The 25,181-nt window shown below is 40.4% G+C and overlaps 1 protein-coding gene across 1 annotated transcript; it reads left to right on the top strand.

Annotated features, from left to right (window-relative positions):
• The first annotated feature begins 11,941 nt into the window (after positions 1-11,941).
• Positions 11,942-24,903, top strand: POMP (proteasome maturation protein). The gene is made up of 6 exons (XM_063127003.1): positions 11,942-12,027; positions 16,515-16,612; positions 19,542-19,602; positions 22,498-22,599; positions 23,673-23,766; positions 24,360-24,903. The coding sequence occupies exons 1-6, from the start codon at positions 12,025-12,027 to the stop codon at positions 24,425-24,427; spliced, it is 426 nt and encodes a 141-aa protein (XP_062983073.1). The 5' UTR covers positions 11,942-12,024; the 3' UTR covers positions 24,428-24,903.
• Positions 24,904-25,181: the final 278 nt, after the last annotated feature.

The following is a 25,181-nucleotide window of genomic DNA, read 5'->3' as shown; positions in this document are numbered from 1 at the left end:
AATAAATAAAAGCTACATAGAGAATGTATGTTCATGTCACGTTTATATGTTATGAAGTTATGTTTTATCCGTGCATACTACTGCTTTCTCACTGCATATACCATGCAATTAGAAACATCCCAGTACTATTATACAGCTTTGTTCCATGTATTAGCCACATAGGATTCAATCAATACAAATCAGGTAACACGGGGTTGGGTATAGACAAGTGTATTTCCTTCCCCTCATGAGGAAAGGAACCATAACAGTCAAAGAACACATGTTTTGCATACAGAAGGTCCCAAATTTAATTCCTGACATCTCCAGCTAAAAGGGCCTTGGGTAGTAGGATTGGGAGAGACCAATGCCTAAGAACCTAGGGATTAGACAATTCTGGGATAGATGGAACACTGGTCAGACTCAGTATAAGGCATATTTTATTCAGATGCTGTTCAATGCTCCCCCTATACAAACCCTGTCTGCCTGTGTTTTTGGCATACAGCAACTTAGCATGATGGCAGAGTAATGCATCCTGTCATTTCATAATAGTGGCATTATATTGTGGCTTAGTAATATTAAATCACCCAGCTGCATCAGCCTTAAGTCATGGAATCAAGTTGTGACAACAGTACAAATGCAAAAGTTTGTAACTTTTATGACAGGCACATGGCACACTGAAACACTGATAAAGCTTTTGAGAAGACTTGATATAAAATATGGTTTTACACCAGGAATTTAGATGGTTTTGCTATATCATCTTATCTAATACTTTCTTCACCTAAACCTCAGTTACATTCCTACCAAGCTAAATGTGACAAGTATTTGTCTTGTGCAGAAAGCTGCCATAGTTGGGGGTGGGACCAATTTGGATCGGGGCTGGGGGGCAGGGAAAGTGCCTGCAATACAGACATGGGGTACTTCCAGATGGAAATTTTATTGATGGTGCAGGTTGTAGTTTTCCAGGGTTTTAAAAATCCAGAATTATAATAAGCCCTCAACACCACAGAAGGTATTACAGAGGGTTGGTGATTTGGGGGTGAGGGGTTGTGCTATATCCTGCAATATCCCATCCACACATGTGGGCAGAGCAACATAAGATGCAGCAATAGCTGCCTTTTGTGTTGTTCCCTCCACCAGCCATTTCTTCCTCCCACTTCTTTATTTCTTAGTGGGCATGCAGACAGGTAAGTCTATTAATCTGAACGCATGTCTTAAAATACACACACACACACACACACACACACACACACACACACACACACCAGAAATGTGTGTCTTAAAATACACACACACACACACACACACACACACACACACACCCCAGAAATGTGCAACTGCAATAGACCAACTGTTTACACTTCTCATCTCAAAACGCAGCAACATTCTTTATTCTTTTTACTGAGGGTACTGTTTTTATTATGAAATTGTCCTGAAACTACATACATATACAGAACAGAACACTCACCCACAAAGAATTTTCCTTTATATTACACAATTCCCAGAGGGGAAGCAGAAGTGTTTCATTTGAAATAAATTCTAAAATGTATTGAAATTTGAAATGATGGAATGCTTATAGTTCACTATGCAGGTATAATAGTTGTACAACTACTTCTTTAATTTAAAAAAAAAATCAAAAAGGCATCCCCACCCCCTCCCCCACACATGGAGGATTAGAAATATAGTCGAAACAGGAGATATTAAAGCAGTTGTCTTCCATTTTCTGTGCCCCCCCCCTCGAAATCCTCATGCATTGGAGCTCTTACAGCATGGATACTGGAAACAAAAATGGCACAGCTGTGGAGGAAGAGTCTTGCGGTGTATTCTTGGAATGCACCCTCAGTAACATCACAGCACGTATCATGATCACACCCCCCAGCAAAATGGTGGGAAGTTGCAATATCAAACACACCTTTTAATGTTTGCACTATTTCTGTATGCACTGAAAAATTAATAGATTTCCCCTGAATGAGAAAAGACAGGAAAAGCAGATTGAAAGGACAGGAGGCTTACAGGATGATGATGATGTGTGGACCCCCTGTAAAATCTCATGAACAACACAAGCCAATAACACTTGAAAAGACTTGTTTGGAAGCATCCATGACTCAAATGCACTCCACCCCACAAACTATTAACCATGAAAGGAAAAACCTAGAGGAACAATATGAGTGCCTCTATGCTTTCACATGTGTGGAAGGCAATTTGGATCAGGTCATGATGGGGGATACTTGGCTCAGCAATACTACAAGTGAGAACGATCTTGGAATTGTTGTAGATCACAAGCTGAATATGAGCCAACAGTGTGATGTGGCTCCAAAAAAGCAAATACTATTTTGGGCTGCATTAATAGAAGTATAGCTTCCAAATCACGCAAGGTACTAGTTCTCCTCTATTTGGCACTGGTTAGGACTCATCTTGAGTATTGCATCCAGTTGTGGGCAACACACTTCAAGAAGGATGCAGAACAAGCTGGAGCGTTTTCAGAGGAGGGCAATGAGGATGATCAGGGGTCTGGAAACAAAGCCCTATGAGGAGAGACTGAAAGAAATGGGCACGTTTAGCCTGGAGAAGAAGATAAAGAGAAGGCATGATAGCACTCTTCAAATATTTGAAAGTTATCACACAAAAGAGGGCCAGGATCTCTTCTCGATCATCCCAGAGTGCAGGACACGGACTAATGGGCTCAAGTTACAGGAAGCCAGATTCCCGCTGGACATCAGGAAAACCTTCCTAGCTATTAGAGCACTACGACAGTGGAACCAATTACCTAGGGAGGTTGTGGGCTCTCCCACACTAGAGGCCTTCAAGAAGCAGCTGGACAGCCAACTGTCCAGCTGCTTCAACTATTGGGCGGTATAAAAATGCAATAAATAAAATAAAATAAAATCTGTCAGGTATGCTTTAAGGTGAATTCCTGCAATGAACAGGGGTTGGACTCGATGGCCTTATAGGCCCCTTCCAACTATACTATTCTATGATTCTATGATGTGGTGTGGTGTGGGGGAGAGGAAGGGTTAGAGTTCCTCCTGTCAACCCATGGCAGCAATCCAGTTTGGGTCCTTGACCCTGCAGCAACTTTTAGCAAAAGAAAAAGACATCAGGAGATGTATTCATATCTCTCCTGTGACACATTTAATGTAGCCCTAAGATACTTGTAGTTTTATGGCTATGCATACTCTTAGTTTTAAATTCCCTGTTATACAACATTTTCAGATTCATAAAATATTGCTACTGTACAGACTCAAAAACAAAAACACTTATTTCTAACCTCTATTATACATAATGCTGAAACAGCAGCTGGCACTATCAGGCAGTGAAACAGACGGCACTATCAGGCAGGCCCTCACAGCATTGTCAAAGGTTTACCAATGTTTAGCTACTGAGCAACCTCTAGTGTTCATTTGCAAATGTTACAATCTCAGTATTTTGCTTTCACAGTAATGGAGTAGGTGCCTTGATGCAGTAAACCCTATCTGTTCCTACTCACTGTTTGTGACACACTGGAATCTGGTTCATGTGGGTTAGTGGTGTATACAGCATCGTGCCTTAGAATGTAAGGATTTACCTTGGAAATGCCAACATATGATTCTATGGGGGGAAGGGGATGAAATTTTGATGATAGAAAAAACAACGATATGGCAGTACACATACAGTATAGTACAAGATGTTGAATGAGTTGAAAATGCCAGAACTGCACTTAAATATGCTATGGAACTTTAAATGACCGATAGAATAGTCAGTCATTCCTCATTTGAGATATTATGGAGAGCTCTTGAAGGATACTTTGTTAGACTAAAACTATCAGATAAAAAAAAATGTTTTAAAAACAAGAGTTTATACAACTTACAATTAAGCCACAATATCCCAGAAGATGCCAGAGTTTGCCCTAGTGACTGCTCTGGTATGGAAACGTTTACTTTTCTCATTACACTGCTTGCTCTTTTGATGCCATTAACATTTCATTTAAAGTTATTAGTAGTAGTATTAGCATTATCAATATACTGAAAGCTGAAACAATTGGATATAGTAACCGAACAAAACAATCTGGTTTGGCAATATGTTAGCGGTAACTTTTTTTCACTGCAGTATTTTTAAAAATACTTTCACCAGTTTCAGGAAAGGGTGGGTTTGAGTAGGGGTTTCCTGAGGCTTTCAGAACACGATTTTAACGTAGCAGTGTGTTAAAAGGGCCCCCCAGAGAGTCTTGTTTTGGAACAAACTGACGCCTACACATTATTATCTTTGTTACGTTTTGCAGTGTCGTGTGAAATTTATTTTTAATCTTTAGCAAAACATGCCTGTGTTTATCTAAAATTCAGAAAAGGCTAAATAATTTAAAACAAAATCACTTTTCAAATAATTACATGTACAATGAAGACTGAAACATAAAAGTCTAGTGCAAGTTAACAAGAAAGGGTTGGTTAAGGATCAAAGAAAATGTGTTTATTTTATTTCATGAATACAAATAAAAAGGACTTTCGCTTTAACAAGTTCATGAATGGCTGTTGACAAAGTCTCGATAGAAGAAATATTTCTCCAACAGGATAAAGCTTTTTCCCGTGGAGGTTTATATACGTGGAACAGGGTGTTCACTGAGAGCAAAGGTATTACATTAATCACGAGAGACTCTTATTATTGCTGCTCTGTTACAACATCAGGGGTTGGATCCAGGTTGAAGCTGCATCAACTATGCTGTGAATGTGGACTTCCCCAACCCCCTTTCCCCATAGCAGCCCCTCCAGCCCCCTGAATTGCTACACAGAGAGTTAGGAGAACCTGCTGAATAGGATGAGTGGTAGCGTGAAGGTCCTTTCCTCCTGAGAAAGGCAGATCTTGGAAACCAGATTCCTTGAAAAGGATCGCCTTTTACTAGATTCTGTTGCTTCATAAGCTGAGATCTTAAAACCACCTGTTTGTAAATAGTCCCCCTGAACACAAGATGTCTACTCTAGAGTAAGTAGTTTTATGACATCAGTCTTATTGTAACTCCAGGATACAATTGACTTGCTTCACGCTTTCTGTGAACTCCACTGAACACAGTGGGACTTAACTTCTGAATATACATTTGAAGGACTAGGCAGCAAGCCATTTGAAGCACTCAATAACAGCATGACTGGAACAAGTTCTAGATATGCAGGAATCCCAGTACTCAGCACCACAGCCCATGGTCAATGGATTGCCTTTCATACCAAACTACTATAAAAACTAGATAACTGTTTTCCTGAGATCATATTGCTCTTTTCAAGAGGAAGAGAAAAGTTGTTGGGGAAATCTCTGATGATTAAGGAAGGTGTTTCAAAAATATACAGGCTAAATATACAGGCTTTGCAGAAACCAAAACAGTTCTCATGGACAGAGTTTCCAGCATTTATATTGTACACTATGGGGTTCATCAGACAAGCGCTTTTCACACGCTCACTACTGTCCACTTACGGTTTTTCGCATGTCCTTTTGACAACATCTGCCTCCCGTGCGCCTCCCGTGCGCCTCCCATTTCTTCTTGTCTTTTTTCTGTCACATGATGGACCCCTTTTAATCTGACTTTTTTTCTGGAAACGGAATGCGCTACTGTTTCCTGCTGTGTGCAGGAAAAACAGCACCATAAAAATGGCCTCTGAATGGATAGTGTGGTCTTTCTTTATTTCCTCTTTCTTCTTCAGGAAGAAAGAGGAAGTAATGTGGAACAGGCGCAGGGGTGGAGAAGTAATGTTAAGGAACCACAATTCCTCCCCCCCCCCTCTGCTTCTTGTTTCTGGATCCCCTTCACTTTTATTTATTATTTCTAGGCTTCCTTTAAGGGTAGAGCCCCCTCACCATTCTGACACTTTGCCACTATTTCCAACTTTTTTTCTTAATCTTTACTACTACAGTCATTGCAAAAATATTACAAACACAAAAAAGTGGTTTCAACTAGCATGCACAATGCATTCTAAAGAGCAAAACCTGCTGCAGAAATTACACTGGGGGATGAGCACTGAAGAGAGATTGAAGCTGGACTTCGGATCAAAGGTAAATTTTCAAGATCTGGAAAGAAAAGTATGAAGGAAACCTAAAAAAGAGAGTTAACTTTCCAGAAGACTGATGAATACAGAAAGTGTGTAGGTGTTCTCTACTCTTGCCCTGAGAAGTGAACTTGAAGGATTCTAATTCAACTTCCAAGACCACTAGAAGGTGACAGTAGTTAGAACATTAGTTAGAAGGAAATACCTCAATGACAAGTTAGTTAATTTCTTGACAAATACAGCCAATTAATAGTTTTTGTTTTATTGGAAAGAGAGTCATGTGATTTGAACTCTTCATGACTTTATATAGCTTTATGCATAATAAGGCCATTATTTGGCATTGAATATGTAGATTCATCTTGATTTTGATATCTACAAATCAGATTTCTACAAATCTGACCAAAACAGATAATAAGTTCAGAGTGTTGCTTATTAACAAGTTGACTCAGCCCTCTTGGGGCTTTACACTTTCTCTGGAACAAAACTAATAGGTCACAATCGTTCTGAAATCAACAGAACTAAAATGATTGACTTACAGTGCAGCCTTATGTATGCCGATTCAGAAGTATGTTATGTTGAGTTCAATGGGACTTCATCTCAGGAAAATGTTTACAGGATTGCAGCCCTAATAAGTTTATATACTGCCTTTCCATCAGTAGAAGTCCACCTCAGCTTACAGATTTTTTTAAAACCAATACCAGAAAAAAAGCAGACTAAAAATTCATACTAATATATTTCAGAGGAAAACATCACAAGAGATAACTATCCATAATTGAAATCAGTTAGTACTTGGTAAATAAAAATTTTCACCAGAGGCCTAAAAATATTAAAGAAAGCATGAGGCAAACATGCTTGGGAGAGATATTCCATAACCTGGATGCCAATAGAAAAAGACTTCCCCCAGTAACCATCCACCTAATCTCTCAATGTTGGGCATCTGAATGAAGGCCTCAGCTGCCTGTTCCAGATAGGTTCATACTGTAGAAAGTTGTCCACCAAATAATGCACGTTCTCATAAATACCTGGGCCATAGCTAGACCTAAGGTTTATCCCAGGATCATCCTGGGTTCATCCCTGCCTAAGCGCTGGATGCCCTGTGTGGCACTTAGATGAACAGGTTTGACCCTGGAACAATCCTGGGATAAACCTTAGGTCTAGCTATGGCCCTAGTCTTCAAACCATGGACTAGAGTATCCTTGATTTATTTTATGTCCACTTAGTCACTCAGGATATTGAGGTTGGGTTCAGACGATCATGCGGGGGGTGGGGGGAAGCCACCATGGCTTCTTCCCCTGTACCTGTGCATGCTGCTGAACCTTCCCCTGGTTTGTAATAGGGTTTGTAGGACGGGTAAGAAGCCAGCCCACCACACACTGTGCCAGGTTCAGATAACACAGCAACCTGCACTGTATTGTGGAGTAATTAGACAAATGGTGGTCTCAATTTGGTCTGCTTCTAGCACTGAAGAGGGCAGATATTGACCTGGTTTGCACATCTCAGTAAGCCAGTGAGTTAATTAGCCTGTGGGGCTCCAAGACATGTGCCAGCCACCATTTTGAATATGCAAGCCATGCCAGAGGCACACTGCAGCTTGTTATATTACGCAAACCTGGGCATTGGGGGTTATTTGAGAGTTAATCAATCCTCAGATAACCCATGGGCTGTTCTATGGTTAATCAATGGTGGCATATTGTGATGTGTGAACTAGTTGATTTTGTCTGTTCCATATCTTTGTGTGTGAGAAGTAACCATCACTCAGCCTAAACTATTTTCAACGTTGTTGGAAACTTAGATTGCAATCTTATGTACACTTGAACTTATGTACACTATTGAACTTAGCAGGATTTACTTCTGAGTAAGAATGCATAGCACTGAATGGTTTAATGCTGTCCTGTGCTCTTTAGTGGAAGGTATGAAATTGCACTGCAGTCCTACACATATCTCCTAAGAAGTAAGGCACACTGCCTTCAATAGGATTTATTTCCTGTTATATGTGAATAGGACTGCAGCCTAAATTATGAATTTCACAGATTCACTGAAACAAAGAAGCAAAACATCTTGTTGACAAAACATCTTATTCTATTTATGTCTAGAAATTTATCCTACAGAAGTCTGCCTTAAAAGGAAAACCAAATCTTTACTGCAACAGTACATTCCTTTATGTTATGCAGCCTAAACATGAAGATGATGTAAATAATGTACGTGTAGTGATGGTGTCCTGTGTATATCCTATACTACCAAGGATGACTTTGAAATGTAAATGTTTCATATCCTGGTCAACAAACTCAAACATTCAATAAATAAATATATTTAGTGACACGCCTGCTTTTTTCTAGAAGCTTCAGCTAAACAGGAACTTAGCATAATTTTTAATTCATCAAAAAAAATTATATCTACAAAGTTATAAAATCTTTCTAGCTACTATTTTCTTGAAAACTAGAAACTTACAAACCAAAAATATTAATTTGATATCAATTTTGAAGTTGTTCCACTGTACCATAAGACAAATATATACTGGGCAGAGAGTGAAGTGTCAAAAATGGTTAAACTTATAGCCAAGCACTTTTTAGTATTGCTTCATGCTGAAAGCATAAATGAACTTGAAACAAAATGCCCCGAGGTCATAGCAGGGGGGGGCGGGTGGAGAGAGAGGGTAAAGCACAGCAGCCATCATAGAGGGCAGTCACCCATGGCAGGGGGTGACATATCATTGCTAAATGATGACATATAATTTGCTCCTCACCCATCTGATTAGTTACCATCTGATTAGATTGTGACTGGTGCCACATCTTTCCTAATTCACCAAATTTTATAGGGTACACTGTTGTCATCTCCCACTTATAACCCTCCCATGTTTTTCTACCACTTGTCTTTTTTCTCATAGCAGGAAATCCCTTAAGATAGAATAGCTGCACAATGCCTTCTAATAGATAGTGCTATGAGCCCTCTATAAGTACTATTGGTCATATGATTGGTGCAGGTAGTGCAGCAAGGGCTGATAAACACACACATACACATATACACACACACACACACCCCTCTACAGCTGCCACAGGCTAAAGTAGTTGTGTGAATCAGTCCTAAGACCCACTGAAGCAGGCATCTCAGATAGTAAGTTTGGGGCACCTTTAAAGGTCAAATTTCTGGTTTTGTTATTTATTTATTTATTTATTTATTTATTTATTGCATTTCTATACCATCCAATAGCTGAAGCTCTCTGGGCGGTTCACAAAAAATAATTTTTAATTTCAAGGTGTGGGTTGGACGGGTCTTACCATTTGAATTTTTCATTCAAGCATCAAAATATCGTAGTCTACCCCAACTAAGATGGTCTGGATATCTAGGATTTTGGAAGAAGCTTCCGCCAGTGATGGTGTCTGCCAGGATGCAGACAGTGTGTGCACTCCCATAGCAACTTCCTGAAGCACCTTACAGAGGCCCACTTTATTTCTCATTTTTGAGATGAAGGAAAGAAAGGTAGTTTATAGTTAAGTTTTCCAAAATTCTCTAGCATGCATACAAACAGCATTTCTGTGCTGTAACAATTGTTGTTTTTTCATATAGAATGTATCATGTCTAACTTCCTCACACAAATAATATAGAGTTTGCTCTTGCACAAAATCAGTGGGAGAATGAGGTCTACATGCTCTACAATATTTCAGTGAAAAGGGGACACTTTTGTATACATAAAGCGACAGAAGCCATGTTGGCCAATGAGGAAAAAATACAAACTCCATTTTCAGGCATTGGTTGGTCTTTTATTAGGACCAACCAAAACCTTGCTCATTATTCTGCAACATTATGATTGATCCTAATAAAGGTTTTCCATCATTATGGATTTGGGGTTTCTTGTATACTTCTAACACTCTTTGGCAAGGTTCACACAAAACACTAAGCCATGATGAGTTGCTAACAACTAAGCATTGTAAATTATGAAAACAGCCCAGTATGCCCATTCTGCAGAGTGTGGCTTACTCAGAGTGTGCTGTTTGAGCAGATTAAACCATTGTGAGTGGTGGAACCATCTCACATACAACACTTTGAACCCATAATGGGTTCTGCCAGAAAATAAACCATAATGGCTTAGCTTGTCATGTGAACCCAGCCTTTCTCTCACATCAAGATTTATTGTTTTAATCTAACCCCATAGACTTAGGCCTTAGCTAGACCTAATGTTTATCCCGGGATCGTCCTGGGGTTGTCCCTGCCTGCTCCTGGGATATCCTGTGTGTCATTTACATGAACAGGGATGACCCTGGGATAAACCTTAGGTCTAGCTAAGGCCCCAGACAGACAATTACTCTTTGCCTGTATATATTAATTGACGCTGCCATAATCTTTCCTGCACTCAGACCTGAAGCACTGTGTGTTAGCTACATAATTGGCCGTCATTTAACGGGTACAACCCCAAAACTGGGTTGCAGGCCAACAACAAGTTCTGCGGGTAGCGGAGGTTTTTTCATTTTTGAAAAAGAGGGCAGGAGAAGAAGAGAGGATTAAACAGAAAGATGGAGGGGGTAATGGGCAGAGATAAAGAGAGAAAAACAAAAATATAATGAAATTTTTTAGTGCTGTACTGAAAATTTGTCACACATTTTTTCAACCATTCAAGAAGAAATTCAAAGAAGAGAATTTCAGAGAAATTCTCATAGGTTGAGCTCTACGTTTTTATGCTTACCTTACTTATGAAGTTCTGAGGAGTGTGTGTGTGAGTGTCCTCTCTTTCATCCTACAATTATTTCTCTGGCAGCTTGTAGCCTGCTTCCTTAGTTTCCGACATGTCAGTTACAGCCCAGGGGAAGACATCATAAGGTCATTCCTCCCATAAGGCTTTTTCAGATCATGAAGCACTCTTGGCCACCTCACAGTGATTTGGTAAACTCAAAAACACCACAAAACAAATTCAAAATAAATTATAAAATGCCTCTCAGAAGACATTTTTCTCAGAAAAGCTCTGAGGTTTTTTTTTCTTATCCCCACCCCCACCCCTAAAAACGTCATTTTGAGGGCTTTTCTCCAAATGTTCTTTTTTTATGCTGGCCAACTTCTTCCTCCCCCCAACATTAAGTATAGGACAGTGTGGAGGATGCAAGATAGGGTCTGGACAGTGGCTGCTGTTGCTACTTCCAGCGCTCTTTTGTGCTCTTGCACAAAATCAGCGGGAGAATGAGGTCTACATGCTCTACAATATTTCAATGAAAAGTGGTGGTGAGCCCTATCTGTGAGAAACGATTGGAGAATTTCTCCTCCCCTTGGAAAAAATTAAGTGAAATTGTACCAATTCCTTTGCCAACAAATAGTGCACAGCTGTAATAAACTTACAGTTCAGACTTATCATAAAATACAACTGATTGCCTTCCTCAGAAAGGCTCACCAGGTGCTACCTAGTGGTCTTTTCAGCACCTCCCCCCCCCCCGGCTTTTAAATCCTCCAATGGTCTTTAACGGTGCATTCCTTTACTCGGACATAACCTGAATTTAGTTAAACGAGACACCCCCAGGTTGTATAGGATTGCAGCTGACTGGAGCATACTGCAAGTTGCAGGACCTTTTTTTCAGTCTAAGCATGCATAGGATTGCCTCCCAAATGTCTTGCTGTGTTTTTAGATCTTTACACTACTGCTGACTTTTACTGGGTTTTTTTTTTTACTTTGGTTTCATTATGTTTCAAACTTTGAAAAGTGTAATATTATATTTTGTCATGTGGTATTTTAGAGTTTCAATCTTCTTTTTTAACCACCCACATAGCTTTGGCTATTATTATAGAAATGTAATAATAATAATAATAGGCTAGGGTGTACGATAGGTTGAGTGAGGCACTTATGCGTGTGCCAGAGCGACGCTTATCGTTACGGCGACAAGACGAGCCCTTCTCTCTTTGGCGAGAGGGTGCGCGCGCTCCGAGCCCCGCCCCCTCCCGCGCCCAAATCGTTAGCTGTCGCGCGAGAATCTCGTGCGGCGTCAGGGACGTAAGGTTTTGACGTCACGGACTCACCCCCGTCACCCAGCGCTGGCGGAAGGAAGCGGCTGCTAGTGACTGTGCAAAGATGGTAAGCGGCGGGGCTTCGAGCGCGGTGGGGGGCGGTGGGCGTCAGGGGCTTCAGTCCAAGAGCGCTCTCGGGAGCTGGGTAGAAAAGGGGTCGTGAGGCGAACTCGCAACATGTGGGGCGGAGGGAGGGAGTCGGAAATCCGAGGGATGGCGGCCGGCCGGGCTCGCTCTTTCGTTTTCGCTGTTAAGTCGCGGCCGGGTTGAGCCACTTCCTTGGTTCTAATGATAATAACCACCCACAACGTACACTTTTCAAATTCTGGCCCTTTTCTCCCCTCCCTGACATGGCCTTTAGTTGCCTAGAAATAGGTTCCCGCGGGTATTTCCTTACACCGACCTTTTAGATGGTTTCCTGAATCTAGCCCAGCTTTCCCCCAACCTGCTGTCCTCCGGATGAGTTGGACTACACCTCCCATCATCCCCCAGCCAGTCATGCTGGCTGGGGGTTCTGGAAGTTGTAGGACAAAACATGTGGAAGACTCCAGGTTGGGGAAGGCTGGTCATGGCAGAAAGGAGACCTCCAGAAGTTTTGGACTACAACTCCCAGCGTTCCTGACCATTGGCCATGTTGGCAGGGGCTTCTGGGAGTTGAAATATAAAACGTCAGGAGATCTGCTTTCTTCCCACCCCTCGTCTAGGGGATTTCATTGAAATAGGACCTCCTTAGAGCACATGTTCTGGATGCTGTTCATGTACTAGTCTGAGAAATATCTTGTCAAATAATCGAGGCAGTAAGATTTTCCATATCCTGCTAGTACTAGTGTCACTACAACACACACACACAAACACAAACAGAGGGAGTGATGCTATTTTTGTCTCTCTGCTCCCCTTTGCTTCTGCCATCTTCCTTGGTCAGCCTGGGATTTTCTATTTATTTAGACTTCATTGTATTTATTGAACTAGTTTTCTGGGTAGGATTTTTTTTTAATACCCCATTGTAAGTGCCCTTTAAGAGTAGTAGGTAACGCAAGAAATGTGGCTGATGAAATTAGGGTGACCATATGAAAAGGAGGACAGGGCTCCTGTATCTTTAACAATTGTATTGAAAAGGAAATTTCAGCAGGTGTCATTTGTATATATCGGGAACCTGGTGAAATTTCCTCTTCATCACAATAGTTAAAGGTGCAGGTGCCCTGCCCTCTTTTAAATCTGGTCACTCTAGTATAACTCCTGCACCTTTAACTGTTGTGATGAAGACAGAATTTCACCAGGTTCTCCATATATACAAATGACACCTGCTGAAATTCCCTTTTCTATGCAACTGTTAAAGATATAGGAGCCCTGTCCTCCTTTTCATATGGTCACCCTAGATGAAATTCTTCCCACCTGCATGCCAGAAAAATCTATCTGTGTGATTTTCATGACAGGGAGGGAAATGGTGGAAATATCTTATGTTTGTTACCATTCTGCATGGTAACCTTTCGGCAATGGAACAGAAGAAGAACAGTAAAGAAATAGTTGCAAATCTGGTCCTAGGATCTCCTTTGTATCCAACCATTTTTGTGTCACCACCTGTATGCACATATTACTTCTCAGCAAGATGCAGTGGTTAACATTTATAAAACGTTTACTGCAAAAAGTGACTTATTAGGCAGGGAAGCACAATGGAAGATAATGAAATGCATCATGGATTCAAAACAAAACAGCAGTCTTATACGCTAGGTTCACCATTGGTATAGAGCTAGAAAAAGTTGGCAAGATAGATGTAGAAAGTGATGGGTTGAGGAATGCACTCTGGCTAGCTACATCTAGCAGGTTCATCATAACTTTGTCTATGGTTTCACTTGGAAAGACATCCTTGAGTAACAGAAGCCATTTTCTTTGTCCTGGGGCCTAACCTTCCATTTGCCACTTTTGCTGGGTCACTGTCTACTGGCCATTCCCAAGGATTCTGAAGGGTTTACTTTGCAAACATCTCACTTCCACAGGGAAGCAATAGTACAGTTGTGTCAGTGTCGCTGTCGGAGGGATTTCCTGCAGTTCAGTCTTTTATTTACTTAATCTATCCAGTTTCAGACCTTGTGCTGTAATAATTCAGCTTGCTTTAAATTTATGCACTCCAAATATTTGCAAAATGGAGGTGTGTGTTTGTGTAAAGGAAGCGCCTGTAGATTCCAGCAGGGATTGTTTGTGGTGCAAAAAGTTATACAGACTGGTTGCAAGAGACACAAACAATGTGCAACTTAAATAAACAAGAAAAGCTGATGGTGGGAAAGGAAACAAATGCTGCTTATACTTGTCGGAATCCTGACTGCTAGTCCAGTCTCCTGTCCATGTTCCATATTACGTCACCTTGTGTGTCTGCTCATAAATTAGTCTGTTCTGTATCCCCTGGCCATTTTTGTCATCTTTTCTCAATTTTCCTTTACCCTGTTGTTATTTATAGTAAATGACTGTCCAGAATTGTATACAAAGTCCTGGACATGTGACTATGAGTATGATGCCTTTCATAGAGATGGAAAGGATACGGCACTGAAGGGAATTGTGTTCTGTGTCTGGTTCAATTATCATATTTGGGACAGTTTTAGCTTCACCTTTTCTATTGCTTTATCTAACCTATCTGTAGAATAACATAATGTTTCTGTCTTAAGCTTCCTGAAATTAAGGGGGTGGGGAACAGAGTACTCAAAATACAGGCCCAACTTACGCAGCTGAATTTTCTGTTCTACCTAGGGGTTGGAAGTTGAAATGATCCTTCAGGTCGTTTGCAGCCAGCTTTAATGTTCCTCATCATTATTATTGACAAATCCAAGCATCTTGCAGCATGAGCATAAATTAGGAAGTCCATATTCCTCAAAGTCATTTGGCAGGGGGTTGGAGATTTTGGTAGTCAGGCAAAATGTATGCTTCCTACTCCCTCTGCCCCTCTCCATGAGTCGTTGAGGAGAGGAGCCTTGTCCAAGATCTCATGCTGAGCATAGGAGATGCTTGGAAAACAGCAAGGGGTTTCTGGTTTCTGAGCTTGTCACCTCAGTGTGCAGGTAGTCCCCATATTTAAAAATGCATTTCCCGGTAGTGAGTACATTTATGGACCTGCATTCCACCGTCGCACTGCTCTAACAGTCAGGAAGTTTTTCCTGATGTCCAGCCGGTTTGTAGCAGTAGTGGCAATCTGGCCTCAGCGGTATCAGGGAAGTGCTTGCATTCCCGCAAGTGTGTGTGCTTTTAAAAAACGTTTCTGATTCATGTTCTGTTGCATAAAAGGGCCACATGTGGACTTCACTGAGGACCAAGTTAATGTTAGATAACAAAATGAAGACTTGCCATGTTAGAATTGCTGTGGGTATACGTTTTACAGCTCAAAAACCAAAACAATCAATTTAGCATATTAGAAATTTCCAAAACATAGGGCCACAGGACACTTGAAGAATTATATTGGGAGTGTAAATCCTGTAGCTGCCACAGCATCTAATACTGTTTTCTACTGTGCCCAAGCTGTCTGTAGATAGACTGAGCTTTAGCTTTGTCTGCTCCTTCAAGGCATAATAAACAACAGCATTCACAGTTTGGAGGTGATGTTATTATTATTATTATTATTATTATTATTATTATTATTATTTATTTATATAGCACCATCAGTGTACATGGTGCTGTACAGAGTAAAACAGTAAATAGCAAGACCCTGCCGCATAGGCTTACATTCTATTAAAACCATAGTTAAGCGATAAGGAGGGGAAGAGAATGCAAACAGGCACTGGGTAGGGTAAACAGGCACAGGGTAGGGTAAACAGGCACAGGGTAGGGTAAAACTAACAGTATAAAGTCCTGGGTTTGTCCCTAAGCTGGTATTAGGGTCAATATTAAACTTATGTGCAATATCTTATAGGATATGAAATAAACTCTTGGGGTAAACACACCTGATCATAGAATAGCAGAGTTGGAAGGGGCCTACAAGGCCATCGAGTCCAACCCCCTGCTCAATGCAGGAATCCACCCTAAAGCATCCCTGACAGATGGTTGTCCAGCTGCCTCTTGAATGCCTCTAGTGTGGGAGAGCCCACAACCTCCCTAGGTAGCTGATTCCACCGTCACACTGCTCTAACAGTCAGGAAGTTTTTCCTGATGTCCAGCTGGAATCTGGCTTCCTTTAACTTGAGCCCGTTATTCCGTGTCCTGCACTCTGGGAGGATCGAGAATAATGGGCTCAAGTTAAAGGAAGCCAGATTCCGGCTGGACATCAGGAAAAACTTCCTGACTGTTAGAGCAGTGCGACCTGTATTGTTTTATTTCTAAAGATCTTCATCTCTCAGCCTTTTAAGATAACCTTAATTTTGCTTGGTATATTATTTATTTATTTATTACATTTATATACCGCCCCATAGCCAAAGCTCTCTGGGCAGTTTACAACAGTTATCTAAGAAGCGGTAATAAAAAGCCTAAAGTCACAGTATATGTAACTTAATTTGACCCCTTAACAATAGATCGGATAATGTTATTTTGAAAGCACTCCGAGTTGTGCATCCCTAATAATAACTTTCTCTGTTTCAGAATACCAGAGGGCTTGGATCTCAGCTGAAGGATTGTGTTCCAGTTTCTGATTTTTCAGCAGGTGGAGCATTTGAAAGCCATGATGTGATGCATAGAGGGTAAGCACTAGAAATCCATATAAATATGATAGTGAACTTCCTGTGCACAAATGACAGGGAGCCAAAGCACCTATGTTTTCTGTCTTCCTGGAGTGCTTTTTCTCCTACTGCTTGAGTGATCTGTGTCCCTGGTGTACTTTTCTTCAGAGTGGATGGTGCAGAGGCAGCTTGGTCCAGGTTCACTTGAGGGGGTAAGATAATAGAAAGACTTTCGCTCCACCTCCAAGATGGGCTTATCAAGTTCCCCATGCATTACCTGTCTTGGAGTGCCTGATCTTCAGGCAGGCAGCATAGGCATGTCTAGTGCTCACCTTGGAAGGAGTGGGAGATGAGCCCTGACCAAGCGATCTCCACCCATCCATTTTAGATGAAGGACTGCATTGAGCAGAGGCTTGGACTCAATGGCCTTGTAGGCCCCTTCCAACTTTGCTATTCTATGACTGGAGCAGGGAAGAAGCCTTTCCCTGTTCAGCATCTCTACATCTATAACTACAAATAGGAAGGAGCCCATCTATCTGTCATGGGATGGGCACTTCCCTAGTAACAAAATGTTATTCACTAAATATTTGTCTTAGAGTGATGAGATGCTCTTTGAAAGTTACACCCAGTTACTTTGTCTTACTATATTAAATGTTACTAGGAGCCTTAAATATAGATTCTTTCCACAGAATTTTGATACTAAAAGTGGATCCATCCAAAGTTCTGTGTCGGTCTTGAGCATGCTTCCTGAAGCATAGGAGCCAGTTCAGCCTCTTGAACTGGGTGGAAATCTCTTTGCCTTCCTTCCTCCAGTAGGAGACAGTGCTGCAATTTCCCAGGAGCCTGCATCTTGGAATGAAGGGGCTATGCAAATGTCAATGCTTCTGCATTGCGGGAACAAGCTGAACTTGTTCTGACCTACAGTGAAAATGGCATTTAGAACTGACACCCCCTTCCCCTGCAAACTGTTGGTAGGAGCATTTTGAAAGGTTGAGCTCTACAAGCTTGGGGCCTTTTTGACCTAACCAGTGGTGGCAGCATTGTGTGCATGCAGTGCTTTTGCCTATAAGTAGGTGACTATGCTATGGAATATGTGAGACAGAGGGAGAACTGGGAGTGATCTCCCATACTGTGTCTAGCTGGATTAGAGTTAGAAAAATTGGGAACCAGTTGACTAAATCATAACACTCTTTGGTGCCCCTCTTCAAATGACAGCCAACAGCTTAAGCTGTGCATTTGCTGTCCAATTGAGTTAATCTTATGTAGAAATAAGAGTAGATTGACCAATAATATCCTCAGTAACTTATTCCCTCTATAGTGCTTGTGATTTCTTTCTTTGAGGAATTCAGGATGTATAAATTTGTAGATTAAAATGTTCAATGCTCCTTACATTTCTTGCTAAATTAAAAGTCATTCTGTTCAAGGAGAGAGAGAGAGATCCATCTTCAAACAACTTCCCCAAGATATTGCCTCAGATAGATGTGCCGGCCAGGAGTGCCTACTATCAGCTTCGGCTGATACGCCAGCTGCGCCCCTTCTTAGAGTCAGAAGACCTAAAGACAGTAGTGCACGCGCCGGTAACCTCAAGGCTTGACTTCTGCAATGCGCTCTACATAGGGCTACCATTGTGCCTAGTTCGGAAACTTCAACTAGTTCAAAATATGGCAGCCAGGTTGGTCACCGGTACTTCTAGGGGTGAGCATATTACCCAAACATTAAAATCACTCCACTGGCTGCCAATTAGTTTCCGGGCAAAGTACAAAGTGTTGGCCATTACCTTTAAAGCCCTAAATGGTTTGGGTCCAGGTTACCTGCGGGATCGCCTTCTCCCATATAGTCCGCCCCGCACACTCAGGTCCTCTGGGGTGAACTTACTTCAGTCAGCTAAAACTAGGCTGACATCAGTTTCCCAGAGGACCTTTTCTTCTGTCGCCCCCAGATTGTGGAATGGCCTGCTGGAGGAGATTCGTAAAATTAACTCTCTGTGTGATATTAAGGCAGCTTTAAAGACTAGCCTTTTCCGGCAGGCCTATCCAGATCAATGTAAAATCAATAATTTTTTTTAAGATGTATTGATTCCTGTTCTAATGTTGTTCCCCACCTCGATCCAAAGGGAGAGGCGGATAAGAAATAAATATATTATTATTATTATTATCTAATGGATTATTGCAGTGAAATGAAGTATATATAGGATACACAAGGGTTTTAACCTTTCTAGCTTCAGGGAAATTTGCTGTGGGATCTCTGAGTTTCTGCCACAACCCTCTTTCTTGTTGCAGACAGATTACATACATGTTCTAGGGAATACCCTTAATTCACACTGGCCATTAGCTAGACCTGTTGTACATCACTAACACACCATGTGAGCAGGAAGTGTACTCCTGCAGCTGGAAGGAGTACAACTTGCCCACCCTACAGAGGAAGATCTGTAGTGTGGGCAAGTTGTCTTTCAGGGCAAGTGTCCACTATTATTGATCTTTGTTTTAATAAAGTATTAATGTCCTCCTTTTTTGTTCAAAGGAGAGACTTTAAGGTGGCAGATTTGTTACAAAAACAACATCCAAATAAGACTATCTGAAAAACAAACGAAAAACATTAAAGTAGCAGCAGTTAGGAAGCAAAATACAGGAGCAGATGATCTTCTCATTGATAAGCTTCAAGGAACCCCAGAGTTCCCTGGAACACCATTCACAAACCATTGGTATAGGTTATACATAGGTGAACTAAGAAAGTATGTAGTGAACATTCATTTTGTTTTGATTCATATTTCTAAAAAGAAATGTAAAGAAGAAAGTATTTCTTATGTGTACTTCCTGCCAGTACTTTTCAGGATTTAGAGAGATAAAGCTTATACTTGAAATTGCTGTCAAAACGGTTTAGAAGCTTTGTGAAGGAGATGAGAGTTTGAGCTAAGATTACATGTGCTACTTCTATATATTTGTATTTATAGGTTTACAAATGTGAAGAGTGAGCTTTTCCCTGTCCATCCTTTGGAACTGTCGGAGAAAAATGTAAGTACAGGGCTTAAACTAATTATACTTTAATCTTTCAGACACCCAGCTACAAACATTGCAGTTATAATAGAAATTTTAGTATACATGTTGCCATCTCTGCAACAGATAACTTACAGAACAAATATTCCTCTTTGACATTTAGCAATACCTGTGCCCTAGGGTCAGGACAGAACACCTAAGGCAGCAGTCCTAAATCTACTTAGATGGGAGTAAGTCCCATTGAACTCAACAGGACTTGCTTCTAAGTAGACATGTATAGGACTGCACTGTAGTTGATGATGATCCCTTTCCAGAAGGTTTCCATCCCAGCTTGGAAGACTAGAGCCATGTTGGAGATAGAAATCATGGGCTTGATAAACAGGTACATGAGAGTGGATAGAAATTGGATAACTGGAGGTGGAAGCCGCAGAAGTGGCATAGTTGCTGTAGTTCAAAAAATAACTTGTTGATGGAGGATTTTCGAAGAGAGATTTGAAAGAAACTTTGTTACCAGCATGAAGAGCAGAACAGTACTAGGCTCAATGATGAACATGGTAGAAAAGTATGTAGTGAAAGACTCAGCAAGGAAGAGAATAAAAGGAAGTTGAAGAAGAGATAACAATAGGGACAAAAGCTTGGGAGCTTTACTTACAAGGAATGTAAATAGCTGCTATTAATATAACTATCCCTCAGACAATGACTCATAAAGGCTACCTCACCAGACCTATAATTACATTTGCTCCAATTTATTGGTAGAATTTCCACATTTCTATTTATATCCAAACTAACAGGATAACTCCTTAAAATGGAAGTTCTTGTAGGAGTTCAGCATGTCTCTGCAATATATCTGATTTGTTTTACAACTTAAGTGCTTCAGTTCTCTTGACAGAAAAAAATATGCATGTTTAGACAAAAAAGTCCTACAGCAGGCTGGGAGATACTGGGGATTGTAGGACTCTTTTCTGTCTGAACATGCATAGGATTGTGCCCTAAATAATTAAAGAAATGAGAAGTCATGTATCTTAGATGAGAGCCAGATATTTATTTATAAATGTCAACTGGTACAGAACCTGGGTGGGGTCTGTGAGTATCCATCATGATTATTCCAGCATAGAAGATGTGCCAGCATACTCTTAGGTTTGTATTCAAAAGATTTGCACTAATTTAAACTTAGATTTAAAACAAAACAGCCAGCTGTATTTTTGTGTTGTTTAAATTCCTTTCCTTCCTAGGCATAATTCACATGACATTAAAATATGTCTCTGGATATTGCATTATTATGAAGACTGAACGAATTGAATTCTTGTGCCCCTGAGGAAAGTTTTTCTGAAACATATTGGACAATTTACTATTTTATTAAAGTTCACCACATTTTCCAGGATCGTTTTTAGGCTTGATTTGTTTTCTTATTATTTTTTTGCTGTTGTTGCTCTTTTATGTTAATGTATTTCTAGTTCACCTACAGTTTTACTTTTTTTAAAAAAAATGTAGTGCCTAACCTGTTCTGGCAATAGAGGGATATAACTATTGTATAACACAATCTATTCAGATTGAATTGCTTCATTTGGAGTCTGGTTTGATAGTAAGATGGACTGCCCAAGTGTCCTTGGGGAGATGGCAAAGAAGCACTTCATTTCCTCCCCCATACCCACTGCCCAGCTAGTCAGGTCAGTGAGGAAATTTGGTTTGGGTTGCAATTAAGCAAAATAGAGGCTGAGTTTGGAAAACACGATACCAACGGTGGTTTAAATAATCATCCGTTGGTTAAATAGTCAATGGTTGGTTATTGTGTTGTCAGTCAGGCAAAACCACCCCACGATTAACTATTTCCTCAAAATAACCAATGGAGCTAACCAACGCTCTGCAGAGTTGACTATTTGCATAACTTGGTTAGCATGTTGTCTGTTGGGCTCAGTGGACTATTTTGCAGGGTTGAGTTGACTATCTCGGCTGGCTACAGAGTTCCCAGGCAAGAGTGGCCAAAACCGCGCCATCTGCTGCTACAGCTAGCACAACTCGCAGAGGCTGCTGGGATAGCACTGGGAGGACTGAGGGAGGGGCGGGGGCTGTGTCAGTCAAACGCTAGGTTGACTATTCACTCGATGACAGCCTCAACCACTCCACAGTTGTGTAGGAATATATTGGCTGAGTTTGGACGACATGATGCTAGTCAACTGGGGGTGGGGTGGGGGTAATAGGAGCAAAATGGAAATCAACCGTTGATTAGCGTGTCGTCTGAACTCCGCCATTGTGTGGGGAGTACCACCTCTATAATCAACCCTGGAATTGACTATTAACCCACCATTGACTATTGTGTTGTCCGAATGCAGCCAGACGTTTTCATCTTCCCTCCCAGTGGGAAGTAATCAGGTGGAATGAAGCCATGGAATTAGCTCTGCCCATGTGGTTCTTGGATTTGAATGTTCACCATTCAACTGTCTAGGAAGAAACCATGGGGAAGCTGTTTCTACAACTGGATATTGGTAATAGCGAAGTGGGATTTGCTGCTTATTTCTGTCTAGCAAGGCATTCATGCATAGGAAAGTGAAACTTTCCAAATGTAGGTATTTGTTCAGTGCTAGAAGGAATACGTTAGACCTGTGAATCAGATTGAGCAGGATTTGGGTTGTTTGGCTCTTTTTACTTTCACCACTAGGTGGAGTCATATCTATTTAGCTTGCCAAAACCAGCAACGCCACATGTTGTGGTGGATTGCAATGGGTGCTTACACATTCCAGTTAGGAGAAAGTGTTCTTCTCTTTATTTTTTCCTCAAATGAAGAAATAAACTAGGAATATCTATAGTAAGCTAGAAAAATCTGTTTACGTGTTGCATTATAAACAATTTTAATAAGGGAAATCGCATTTTCCAGATAGTCGAAAATAATATTCTTAACACTTCTTCTTTTTGTAGTTTCCGTTAAGTCAAGATAAAATGAATTTTTCTACTCTGAGAAATATTCAAGGGCTGCATGCACCCCTGAAGTTGCAAATGGAATTCAAAGCAGTGAAACAGGTAAGTGGTTTTTCCGTTGTTTTGAACATAGTTTTTTCTCAGCTCAACTTATTTTTTTAAAGCACCTAATGAAATAACATCAATGTGTTAAAGCAAGCTTGTAGTAATCGAGACCTAAACTTATGGTAATGTTAACTATCATTTCAACTATGTAAGCACAGGAGTTGAAACATTTTGTACCTAGGTAAGGAGAGATGAAGAGGAAAACCTGTCATTTCCTCCATGATCATGTTAGTAGAAACTTACATCACAATTCTGTCTATGTTTTCTTGGAAGCAAGTTTTACTGTGTTCATTCAGTAAGTGCATAAAGTAAGTGCATAAAATTGCATCCTAGTTAATTATATCAGTTTATTCAATTAAGTCTACATACATTTGGTTATTAAATAGTTTGAAAGATAAAAAGCATATTGTTTTTAGGTGATGTATATATGTGTTGTAATAGCTACCATCTTAAGAGGGAAAATAACTTCTAAGTTGGTACCTGCCATTTGAAGTGTTTATAAGCAATTATATTAAATATAATTAACATTAAGATTATATCAATAATTATATTTTAAAATATGTTGTATCATTAACTGGGTACACCTTTTAGTTTAACAAACTCTATGAAGGCTGCAATCCTGTGCCCACTTACTTGGGAGTAAGCCCCATTGAAGTTAGTGGGGCTTACTTCTGAATAGACATGTATAGGATTGTGCTGACAATCTAGTGATTGGTCAATGTCGTGTGGCAGACATAGTCAGTACCTTGAGCAACAAAAATATTTTCATTGGTTTTTGATCTCCATCTCTTCTCTTCATGGGAGAGGTGCGATTTTTTGCAGTGCTTCCATTTAGGTTGTTATAAGGTGGAGGGTGTGATTACAGTGCATAAAGAAAACGTTTTAACACTGAGCCACTATGCAGAATTTGATAAATAAGTACAGGCTATAGAATCCCTGTGCTTTTATGAAATATAAGTATATTAGAAATTATTTTGCTTACCCCTTCAGTTTATCTGAATATCAGATATGAGCAGCTTATTTGTAGAATGACAAACTTCCTGACCTTTTTGTTGTTGTTGTTATTGCAGGCCCAGCGTCTTCCTTTCCTTCATAGCTCTAACCTGTCTCTGGATATCTTGAAAGGCAGCTATGACTGCATTGGTTTTGAGGATATTCTGAATGGTAAGAATCTTTTGAAAATGGGAGAAGTCAAATGTTTTAAGTTGCAAGGAAGAGAAAGAAATGACTAAACTCAAATTCAGTTCGCATGTAGCTGCAGGGATATGGAAGTCAATTCCCCATGGTACAGTGTGCTGTGTATAAGTGATGCAACCGTGTTGCTGGAGAAGCAACAGAGGACGGGGCTATTGCCCATGGGTATCTGGTTAGCTTCTATGTATAAACAAGATGCTGGAAGTGGGCGATGAGTCCATTCAAGTACTTATGCAGGATCTGCAGTAAGGAGAGGACCTGTATCCAGCACCCTGAAGTGCATTTCTCCTGCTTTTGCTTGGGATGCCCACTGTTGAATAGATTGGCACTGTCGAAACATGTTGCCTGTTGTGTGGAGAGCAAGCACTAGCATCCGTCCAGGCACCCCTTCCACCCAAACAGATAATCAGAGCTGTGCTGATGGTTTGTTCAATCAGTGGGTGATTGGATGATGGTGGAGTGCTGCAAATAATAAGCTTTCTAGGTCAAAGTTTATTTTGCATTATGATACCTGTTATTTCAAAGTCACATTGTACTAGTAAAATATATTACCTCTTTTCCAGACCCAGCACAAAGTGAAGTAATGGGAGATCCTCATCTGATGGTTGAACACAAACTTGGTTTATTATAATGCACACATACACCAACCTTCTGTTCATAAAAAATGTTCCTTGTCTTTGTCCCCTGCAGATTCAAGTAAACCATATTAAATGGCAGTCATACAATGCTTGTTTTGATACAGTCTGTCTGCTACCTTGATGAAAAAGGCACATTAAATACTCTAAGTATATGACTTTTGTTCTGTGTTTACTGTCAATATAAATGTCTTGTAATTGGGTATTTAAAAAATCAGGAAATACATCTCTATATTCAGGGCTACAATTATTTCATGTTTGCAGTTGTAGAAATCTACACATTAAAACATCTATAGAAAAAGGAAATTTAAAAAGCGGTTTTAAGCTATTAGATTGGATGTTCTTGTAAAAGAACCTTTTGCCATTTATAACTGAGTGTTTGCTGTTGAATCTTTCTTTGTTCTTGATGACATGACATGACATCTTTTAAACAATGAATAAAATTTTCTATAAATGCTGTGACTTCTCAAAATATTTAGTGATATATCTAAAGTTTCTCATGTCAAGCAGCATCTGCTTCTGTTACTAGGCCAATCTCTTCCATATAGAGTTTCCTCACCTGGGCACTAATTCTACTTATTCAGTTCACAGTCTGAATTTACGTTGGAGTACCTGACTGAGATCCTCTGCTCCTTCACTACCTGGCAACAAAAATGCCACTCAACACATCACGTTGTTGCTCACAGATGACCCCTCTTCTTACTCCTACACAGAATTTATTTATTTATTACATTTATATACTATTCTGCC

This window comes from Elgaria multicarinata, chromosome 5 (genome assembly GCF_023053635.1).
Source record: "Elgaria multicarinata webbii isolate HBS135686 ecotype San Diego chromosome 5, rElgMul1.1.pri, whole genome shotgun sequence".
NCBI lineage: Eukaryota > Metazoa > Chordata > Lepidosauria > Squamata > Anguidae > Elgaria > Elgaria multicarinata.
Note: the sequence above shows the minus strand (reverse complement) of the source record. Positions and strands in the feature narration are given on the sequence as shown.

Excerpts from the sequence above, each read along its gene's own strand:
- POMP (XM_063127003.1), top strand. Across the intron at positions 16,613-19,541 it reads CATGATGTGATGCATAGAGG|GTTTACAAATGTGAAGAGTG; the intron begins GTAAGCACTAGA and ends TTGTATTTATAG. Across the intron at positions 19,603-22,497 it reads TGGAACTGTCGGAGAAAAAT|TTTCCGTTAAGTCAAGATAA; the intron begins GTAAGTACAGGG and ends TTCTTTTTGTAG.